Raw genomic sequence first — 10,726 nt, forward strand, 5'->3', positions numbered from 1 at the left:
AACCTTTGGAACCAGAACAATTATGGTGTCATTAATACCACTTGGGAATTCCCCCTCACTAAGCCACTTTGCGCAGGCTGCTCCTACATCTGCCCCCAATGTGTCCCAAAAGGCTTGAAAGAAGCCTGGATTTAGCCCGTCAGGGCCAGGGGATTTGTTAGGACTCATAGAGAATAGGGCTTATTTAAACTCTTCCTGGTTAAAAGGAGCAACAAGTGCTTCGTTCATGTCGGGACTGATGCACGTGTCAATTGCCTGTATAGTGGCACTCATACTCGAATTCGAACCCGAAAAGACATCCTGAAAGTAACTCTGTGCAAGATCCAATAAGTCTGCTTGGTTATCAAACACCTCCCCATTCTCATCTGTCAAAGAACTAATTGAATTCTGTTGACGTCTAGTTTTGACACTAGCATGGAAAAACTGTGTGTTTCTGTCCCCTTCTGTCAGCCAGAAAACCTTAGCCCTCTGCTTCCAATAACTCTCCTTAGCTTCCAGGGTATCATTAAGTTTTCTTTTGGCTAAGAAATAAGCGGCAATGGAATCCCTGTTTCTACTACCATGTAATCTTTCCATTTGGGACCTCCATTTCCTAATTTGGCTTTTGAAATGCATATTGAAATTCTTTCCCCACACTGACATTTTCTGCACACACTCCTCCAACTTTTCCTGGACTGGTTTGCCCCTCTGGTCTCTCCAATGACCTCTAACCAGATTATTGAACTCCTGCTATTTAAGCCAAACCTCTTCAAAGTGAAATCTCCTTCCTCTATTTCTACTTCTCTCCCTTTCCAGTTGAAGAAAAAGCGGAAGGTGGTCTGAATACCCAGACATACAAGTTTTGAGATGATGATTGTCAAACCGATTCAGCCACTCAGCCGAAGCAAAACCCCTGTCCAGTTTTTCTCTAACCCAGAGCTCGGATCCTCTACCTCTTTCCCAAGTAAAGCGGTTACCGTTCAGAATCAGTTCGCTCAGCCCACACTCCTCAATTGTTTTGGCAAACTCCTGCATTAAAGGGTTAGGGTAAGCCGCTCCACCCATCTTATCATCAGAATTCAGAATACAATTAAAGTCTCCAATCACTACCCATGGGATAGAATCATCCCTGGCTAAACTTCTCAGTAATTCCCAAGACTCTCCATGCCTACTACGATCAGCAAAACCATAGAAGCCCACCAATTTCCAATCCCCCTGAGAAGAATTGGTGATAATTGCCTCAATATGATGGTCAGAAAAACTTTTGATCACCACCCGAGTCCTTGCTTTCCACAACAAAGCTAGCCCTCCACTACGGCCTCTTCTACTGACAGGGAATGCTCCTTCAAACTTTAACTGTTGTTTTAGCACGCTTAATCTCTGATCCTCTACTAATGTTTCCATCAAAAATACAATATTAGGGCTTTGGGACGATACCAGCTCCTTTAGAGAGCGAACTGCCCGGTGGTTTCCCAGGCCACGACAGTTCCAGCTTAAGCAACTCATTCCCCCCGGCGGCCCTGATCTTTAGGGCTCGCCGAACCAATTTCTGTGGAACTCCCCTTATCCTTTCCAAGAACAGAGACTTCCCCCTCCTGCCTAGCCTCTCCCTCCCCCTCCCTTCCCTTTCCCTTTTCCTCCCTTCTTCTTTTCCTGACATCATTTAATTCCATCTCAGTATCTTCCCCCTTATCTCCCCTCTCCTCACCCCCCATCCCTTGACCCTCATCTTCCACTAAAGGCTTAAAGAAAGGCCCTGTATATGGACAGATCATTACTTCTCTCTCCCCCTCCCTCACTTGTTTGTTCCTCCCCCTCACATCCAACCCTCTCCCTGTATTAGTTATATCCCTCATAGCACCCGAACTCCCTCCCCTACCTCCTCCGAATCCCCTCCTCCCCCCTCCCCCGTTGCTATCTACTAGCCATTTTGCCCCACTACTGTCTCCCCCTCTTCTTACTGGGGCTTTAAGCCAATCCCCCCACTCCCTCAGAATCTCGCCCCCCTGCATATTGAAAACTCTCTCACAAAAGCGTTCTGTATGACCCAGGCAACCACACACATAGCAGGAAATACCTAAGCGTTCATATTTGAAAGTAGCTAGAGACCAAACATTTCCAGTGCTTCTCAGTTTTTTAAACCTTTTCAACGGGCGTTCACTGTCTAGGTTGACCCTGATACGCATAAACTGTCTGTGAAACCCAGAATTATTATTTATATCATACTCCTCGAAGGTTCCTAGGAAATTGCCTAGTTGTTTGCCAACTACTTCAGACATAGTCCCCACAGGAAGTCCATAAATTTGCACCCAAATAGAGTACTTCAATAAGTTCACATCATCTATATGCACACCCCAATTCCAGATATTCATAATCAATATGTAGTTGTCAAAAGACCAAGGACCCCCGGCAATTACCCTATCTCTATCCAACGGATGAAAGAATTCAAAAGAGTAAAGGTTAGGATTCACCTCTTGAATTTCGACCCCTCTCATTGGTCTCCATAGGGCCGCCATCCGGTTTTTCATGCTCACGAAATTGAGCGGTCTATCTGCCACAAACCTTCCTAAGTAACGAAGACCCGTACCAGTCACTTCTTCTGGAGCGGCCGGTGTGAGCAAATCAATCAGCCCTCCTTCATCTCCTTCAATTCTGAGCCTCTCTAATTCCCCTTCCATTTTTGATGTCCTTTCCAACTACACCTATTCCAATTGGAATAGCAAACAAAAAGCCACGAAAATACAGCCAAGGGCACCCTCAACCACAGTGACACAGCACCTGTCCCAATTAAAACAACAAACAAAAGCCCAGTGCAAAGAGTTTTCAGGATCCCCAACTTTGCTTCAAGAAAATGCAGTCAATAACCTCAGCGGCCCAGAACAACCAACACAGCAACAAAAGTAAGCAAAGGTCCCACACTAACACCAGATTACCGAAACCAAAGGCGAACCCCCAGCCAGCCTCTACTCCATAGAAAACAAAAACAGCAGCAAGATCACAGAAATCCAAACCCAATTTTGATCAGACACACCCAAGCACCAAACCGACGCCTTCACCAATCACACAAAATCGACGACAACATAAAACACAGCAACTCCAGACAAACCAGTATACGAAACGCAATCGGGAAATTTCAAGATCCAGATATGAGAAACCAACACAATCACAGTATACTACAAACTAAACCCACACAGAGGTGAGACATACCTTCACCGGCGCGGAAGGACACTCTCACCGGCAGCAGAACGGACGGCGACGGCGCAGCCCAGGTAGCGCAGGCGAGCGACGGCCGCGTGAGGTGCTGGTTCGAGAGAGACGGGGATTTCCTTTCAAATATTATTTTTCATAATATTGTTAATTGTAATTTATCTGAAGTGGAAATGAAAATTGATATTTTACTAAAATAAAAGTATATATTAGCATGGGCGGACCACGATTGGGCTCTGGGTTAAGGTTCTTTAATCCAGCTTAACACAGGCTCGAGGCACCTTGTTGCGTAGCAAGAATTTTATTGATGACCCCGGTATAGCCCTGTCTAAGTCCAAACCTAGAAATCCATATAAAGCCCAACTAAACTAGAAATCCACACAGCCCGATTCGATGTCGAATAGGCTGAGATCTCTAAAGTTGTCTTTGTCTTCCCGCCAAACTCCCAAACGCCCAAAATTGCCCGCCAAAATCCTCAATCGCCCCCATCCATATGCTTTCTCACTGAGGTAGACGAGAATGCCAAAAGAGTTTTAATAGAAGGAATACCCTAAAATCAGATCAAACTCATTTCAGATTCAACCTTCCGCGTCTCTCACCATGAGAATTCGTACGCTCAAGCTGCGAGAAGCCCACAAGTCCTCCGCCGCTTCTTTCTGCTCCATTTTGTGGGACCATCAGGCCAACCACCTCGTCACCGCCTCCTCCTCCGACCCAGCCATCTGTATCCATGACCCCATCTTCCTTTCAAATGTCCCAAAGTTACTCCGCCACCATCGCGATGGTGTTACAGCTCTAGCCCTTAGCCATAACTCTACCTGCCTAGCCTCTGGATCTATTGATCATTCTGTCAAGCTCTACAGATTTCCCGGTATTTTTTTAGTAAAATTTCGCTTCAACTGCAAATTATGTTAATTTTTGTTATTTTCTAGTTGTATTGTATTTATTTATTTTCATTTTCAGTTATGGGATTTTGGGGTTAGGTTCTTTCTATAGTGGGGTCATATTGGATTGTTTTCCTGTGATTAAAAAGTGTTGAAAGGCACAAACTCCATTGGATTACAAATTTTAGTATCAAACTTAGATGTAACTGTAGTTTTGCCTATGCTTACATGCTTGCTACAAGAAGTAAAGTTTCGATTTAGCTGTTTTGGAGTTAGGGAAAGGGTAATTTTACGTTTTTAGTTTCACCTTGTAATGGAGGATTCATGGAGCGGATTGAACTAAAACTGGAGCCGTTAGTTAAGGTCCAATCATAGATCTTATATTAATCTATGGCACAACCCACAAGCAAATGCCCCTTAGTCTTGCATGGTGCACAACACAGACCCATCCCACGGCCCTGTGTTTTTAATTCCATAAATTAATATGGCTGTCGGGACTCGAACCCCCGATTGAATTAAAAGATCGAGCTGAGAATCAACGTTCCTATTATAATCAACGTTCTTCCTTTGGTTTTCTTCATATGACACAATCTTTGACTAAAATCATTAGTCGAATCAACTATGTCAGAGTTTGAAAATTCACAAGATATGCGGACATTTATACGAAACTATTTTCAGTATTTTAGGATGTCAGTATTTTCAGTATTTAAGGCCCAATCATATATCTTATATTAATATCCGACACATCCCCACACGCAAATGCCTCTTGGGCTTGCAGCGTGCACAATACAGGCCCATCCCGCCATGTGTTTTAATTCCACAAATTAATGAGGTTGTCGGGACTCGAACCCTCGACCGTTTGGTCACACTGGCTCTGATACCATGTCATGGAACCGATTGAACTAAAAGCTCGAACTTATAGTTAAGGCCCAATCATATATCTTATATTAATCTCCGACAGATCCAACCAATGCCCTTTGCGCTCTTGTGTCATTAAGTGTGAATATTGTTGTACTATTCGAATTTTAGCCACGCTTGACTGTCAATAGGTTTCTACAATTCTAATTTGATAAACATTCTGTTTTTCCTTAAACAGCTGGTGAGTTTGAGACCAATATTACTCGTTTCACGCTTCCACTACGTGCTCTTGCATTTAATAAGCCAGGGAGCATGCTTGCAGCTTCTGGTGATGATGAAGGAATTAAACTTATTAATACAATAGATGGCTCCATTGCCAGGGTTCTCAAAGGGCATAAAGGACCTGTTACTGGATTGGCTTTTGATCCTGTTGGGGAGTACTTGGCATCAGTTGACTCAATTGGAACTGTTATAATCTGGGAACTACAGTCTGGGATAATGTTGCATACCCTCAAAGGCATTGCTCCTGACACTGGTTCAGACACTTCCATGATGAATATGGTGACCTGGAGTCCTGATGGGGAGACCTTAGCTGTGCCAGGTTTGAGAAATGATGTGGTGATGTATGATAGAGACACAGCTGAAAAACTGTTCATATTGAGAGGTGATCATGTGCAACCTATATGTGCTCTTTCTTGGTCGCCTAATGGTAAGTACATGGCTACTTCTGGTTTAGATAGGCAGGTGCTTATATGGGATGTTGGCAAGAAGCAAGACATCGACAGGCAGAAATTTGATGAAAGAATATGTTTTATGGCATGGAAGCCAATTGGCAACACATTGGCTGTTATTGATGTGATGGGAAAGTATGGTATTTGGGATTCAGTTGTTCCTTCTTCAATGAAATCTCCCACAGAAGATATTCCTAGTTTGCAATCAAATAATAGTAATGGACTTCTTTTGTTTGAAGAGGATGATGAGGAGCCTAGTGCATCTGGTAGTTTAAGCGATCTTGGTGAAGACAGCCTTGGTGATACACTACCGTCAAGCAGGAAAAGGTTGCGAAAACGCTCAGAATTTGATGAAGAACTAGATCAAGACATACATGATGGCTTAAACTTGTTTCCAGAGACTGAACCCCAAAAAAAAGTGCATCGTTCTGGCAAGGATTACATGAATAAGAGAAATGAGGGACTAAGAAGCACCGCAACATCTACTAAGTCAAAATTGCAGGAGGCTTTTCAGCCTGGAGCAACTCCAGTTCAGACTGGGAAACGGCGCTTTTTGTGTTACAATATGCTGGGAACTGTAACTACAATTGAAAACGATGGATACTCCCATATAGAGGTAATGTTGTTAGTCTTTTTTTATTATTATTTACTTTGGGACAGTAGGTATGGGAGTTTAGAATTGCTTAAATAAGTTTACAACCTTTAATTTCTCAATCAACCAGGAGAGAATGTCAAAATGGCTTTTTAGCAAATTTTGCTAACTTCATAATGATTCGTTGAATACAGATAGATTTTCATGATACCAGTAGAGGTCCACGAGTTCCTGCGATGACTGACCACTTTGGTTTCACAATGGCGTCATTAAATGAGAATGGAAGTGTTTTCGCAAATCCTTGCAGGGGCGAGAAAAACATGAGTACTCTCATGTATCGGCCATTTAGTAGTTGGGCCAGCAACAGTGAGGTTTGAACATATGATTTTCCAAAATTATCTTTTCTATGCTCTTTATTTATCTATTACAGCAGTGAATGGAACTACCTTTATGGATGCTTTGTCTCCCATTTGCACTGCTGGATTTATTATATCTACTCACGCTTGATACATATGCCAACCAGTGGTCAATGCGGTTTGAAGGTGAGGAAGTCAAGGTTGTGGCACTTGGCACCGCTTGGGTAGCTGCAGTTACTAGTCTTAATTTTTTGCGAATCTACACCGAAGGTGGTCTGCAGGTATGTCATAACATGTTATTACTGAGGCTTTATGTGTTTAACTTGTTGTTTCAGAATGGGAGTTCTCTTAAATAAGATCAATTTGAAGTTTGTATGCTGTTGCAAAAATTGTAATTCAATAGAAATAAATGTGGGTGTATGTCATCTAATTATTCAAGCGGGAAAGAGTTCATGCGTCAACTAATCAATCTTTCTTATTCCCTGTAAACAAGACGTAACCCATCCCAAAAGTTACATTAAAAGGAGGACTAATGACTCACATATTTAAGGACCCATGTAGTTTTCCAATTAAGAAATGAGGGATATTTAACACACCCCTCCTATCCAATTCATTTGGAGCATGAAGCTAATATTAGCGAGGGACTCAACATTGAACCAATGTCAAGGAACCATTTGAACCAAAAGTTTAAACTGATAGTTAAGACCCAATAATAACTTTTATATTAATTTCATCATTCCCCATATGTATTTAAGGATGAATCATGGATGGTCATTTTTGTGTAAAATGTTCGTTACAAATCTTACACTGTAATGCTCAGTCATCACTGAATAAGTGCAGCGAGGTATATTCTCCTGTTATTGCTAATGAAAAAGCTGGCATGTTTCGGCTGAGATTTCTGTTCTGTATTGTTCTGATCATGAGAATACCCAAGTTCTCATTTGCTTCTATGGTCTGACTTTTATATTATTACAGAGGCATATTCTTTCACTTGATGGGCCCGTGGTCACTGCATCAGGCTTCAGAAATCAACTTGCAGTTGTCACTCATGCGTCAGACTGTCTTCCCTCAAATGACCAGGTCTAATGTTTTCAACTGCTACTTATTTTTATTATTATCATCCTAGTTCAGGAGAGTAAAATGATTGGTAAAATTTGAAATTTGCAGATGTTGGAGTTAAGAGTATTTGACATATCAAACGGGACCCAACCAATTAGGGGACATCTTCCTTTGAGTCCAGGTTCACATCTAATTTGGTTTGGATTTAGTGAAGAAGGTCAATTAAGTTCATATGATTCTATGGTATGGTAATTTCTCTTCTCAGTCCTTGTTACTACGTTGATTGCCATTATGATGTCGAATCTGAGTCTGAATAATTTGTAGGGTGTCTTGAGGGTTTTCACAAGTCAATATGGTGGCAGTTGGTTTCCACTCTTCAGGTTCAAGATTATTCTGTTTAAAATTTGAAGTAATTCATATTCACCGTGTTGATTCAGAGGATTTGTGCATAATGAAGTTCCTATTCTGCAGTGCTGCTAAAGAGAAGAAATCTAATGAAAGTTATTGGGTGGTTGGCCTCAATACAAGCAAACTGTTCTGTATTGTATGCACCGGTCCTGAATTATTCCCCCAGGTATATCTTTGCTTACTCTTCATTATATCTTTTCCCTTGTCTGATTGCATTCTCCTTTCTGCAGGTGATGCCCAAACCAGTTCTTACCCTGGTGAATCTATCATTTCCCCTTGCTTCCTCTGATCTTGGAGCGGATGCTCTTGAAAATGAGTTTATCCTCAACAATATGCATCTCTCTCAGGTTTTCAATATACTTCCTCCCCTAAAATAAACTCCTGTTTATATTTATTGTCTATTCTTTCATTACTGTGATTGGTAAAAAGAACAGCATATTTTGGACAACTGGTTTTGTTTGTGGTTTCTTTTCCTTCGATGATTATATTGATTTTTTCTTCCATTAATGCTGTTTAAGTGACTGAACAAGTTGTATTGTATGTACCACGCAGATCCGTAGAAGAATGGAAGAAGCAGCAATTGCTGGTTTGGACACTGGTTCGATTGATGACGAGGCTTTCAATATGGAGGCAGCTCAGGATAAATGCATCTTAAGACTGATTGCATCTTGCTGCAACGGTGAGTCTTTTCTTATCACGCCAGTTTGATTGTTGGATGTTTCCTTTTTCTGGAAATGAAAAGGACAGACAGAAAATGAACTTCGGTTTGTTGTTGTTGTTGTTTCAGGTGACAAGCTTGTGAGAGCCACCGAACTAGTGAAGCTTTTATCATTTGAAAAATCGCTGAAAGGAGCTATCAAGCTAGTCACTGTACTGAAGCTTCCAAATCTGGCTGAACGTTTCAACACAATCTATGAGGTGAGACCTCTTAATCATTAAGTTTCTGCAGATCTTTTAATTTCCTTCGCCTGGAAGTTTGTAATTTTGCTCCTGTTCTCAGGAGAGATTGCTGAAAGAGTCTAAAGAAACTCAGAATGGCTGCTCTATCGCGAATTCAAACAGTGTTGTGCCCGTTACAGCTAATGATACTGTCAGCAAGACCTTAACTTCATCAGGAAAAACTGAAACATCAGAACCTAGTACATCGCTGTCATCACAGAAACTGTCAGCTCCAAGTTTTATCAAGAAAATGAACAAACATGAAAAGGAAAATACTGATAAGAACCAAAGTGCAAGTGGAAAAACTGAAGGGAATGTGAATAATATGGAACAGGTGAAGATTACAGGAGAAATGGGCAAGTTACAATCTCAACGTCCTTCTAATCCATTCGTAAAGTCATCAAACGATGAAGAACCTACGAAGAAAGAAGATACAAATCAGGTAAAACCTCAGCGTCCCTCTAACCCATTCAAAAAGTCAGCAAGCTAAAGATCTTTAGAAGAAAAAGGTTGGAAGATTATCCATACCATCCATTCTCCATTTTTGGAGTGCTGACAAATGCTGAAAATATCTGTTGGATATGGTTCGAGTTTAAGTAAATTTCATGCTTTTTTGTTTATTTTTTGAAAGTGTAGATATATTTAATTGTTGCTTTTCACTGCTCACTCAGCAGATTGTACCTATTTTATTATCATAGTAACCAATCATTAGGTATCAACTTTTTTTTGAAGAATAATTCTCTTTTGACTTTATTTTTAATTTTAATTTTTTAAAAAGACTTGGTTATAATTATGAAATGAGTTGGTCAAGGATGCCAGATTTCCCTAAATAGCAAAAGGAGAGGCATTGTAAGCAAAATGCTTTGGTTTGCCGATATTATGTCATTGTGTAGTCGTTGCAAGTACTTACTAAACCCTTGGGAGCATAGTTTGTCAATATATTATTCCGCACCAAACACTCCCTGAATTCTCCATGATTAAAATTCACCGTCTTCCTGGACAATGCTTGAGATTTTATTGCCTTAGAGGATTCAAATGTGATATGGTTAAGCCCGTCTTTCGCTTTAGAATTGAAGGCGATTTTAATATTCTCAAAAGGTAGGATTGAGACCACATTCGATTTGGGAATATGTTTTTTTAACGTGACCAAATTATATGAGGTATTGTCCATACAAGTTCAACGATCCGTTCAGCTCCAAAAATAGTTCAAAATCCAATCCGGGTCCAATATTCACTTTAAGTTCAGGCCTATTAAGTAAGGACGTACCTAATGAGAGGTCCAACAAGGAAAAATTATGGAATGTTCAAGACTGGCAGCAAGAGTCCAGTCCAAACCTTCCTCAACAAGCCCAACAAATGCAAGGAGATGGAGAGGCCAATATTACGCCAACAGTAAAGAGGTGAAGTTTGGTTTCTCAATCCTATAAACATTTTAAAGTATAAACAGAGGTGGTGGCCCACCAAGGAAAAATCCCAACATTTGTAAATCTAAATTACAATAAAGTTATTAAGCAAAGAGTTGTAATCAATTTCAGAAATGAATACAAACCTAGTTAACCTAACTAATTTTAAATTCTACAATAGGAAAATATTAGTCCAAGAAGATAAATGAAACGTTAACAATAATATTAAACTGAAATTACGTGTACAAATGAAATTATGGAAAATCAGAACTAACAAATTAAAATCGGACGGAGTAATATGAGGCATGTA

General features: G+C 40.6%; 1 protein-coding gene across 1 annotated transcript; it reads left to right on the top strand.

Annotated features, from left to right (window-relative positions):
• The first annotated feature begins 3,631 nt into the window (after positions 1-3,631).
• On the top strand, positions 3,632-9,764 carry LOC136233855 (protein ENHANCER OF LHP1 1). The gene is made up of 12 exons (XM_066023553.1): positions 3,632-4,057; positions 5,167-6,275; positions 6,446-6,622; positions 6,775-6,888; positions 7,583-7,687; positions 7,775-7,909; positions 7,991-8,046; positions 8,138-8,240; positions 8,305-8,421; positions 8,627-8,753; positions 8,862-8,992; positions 9,075-9,764. Exons 1-12 carry the CDS (start codon positions 3,787-3,789, stop codon positions 9,501-9,503), a joined length of 2,874 nt encoding a protein of 957 aa, XP_065879625.1. The 5' UTR covers positions 3,632-3,786; the 3' UTR covers positions 9,504-9,764.
• The last annotated feature ends 962 nt before the right edge of the window (positions 9,765-10,726 follow it).

The sequence above is a fragment of the Euphorbia lathyris genome, chromosome 1 (genome assembly GCF_963576675.1).
Source record: "Euphorbia lathyris chromosome 1, ddEupLath1.1, whole genome shotgun sequence".
NCBI lineage: Eukaryota > Viridiplantae > Streptophyta > Magnoliopsida > Malpighiales > Euphorbiaceae > Euphorbia > Euphorbia lathyris.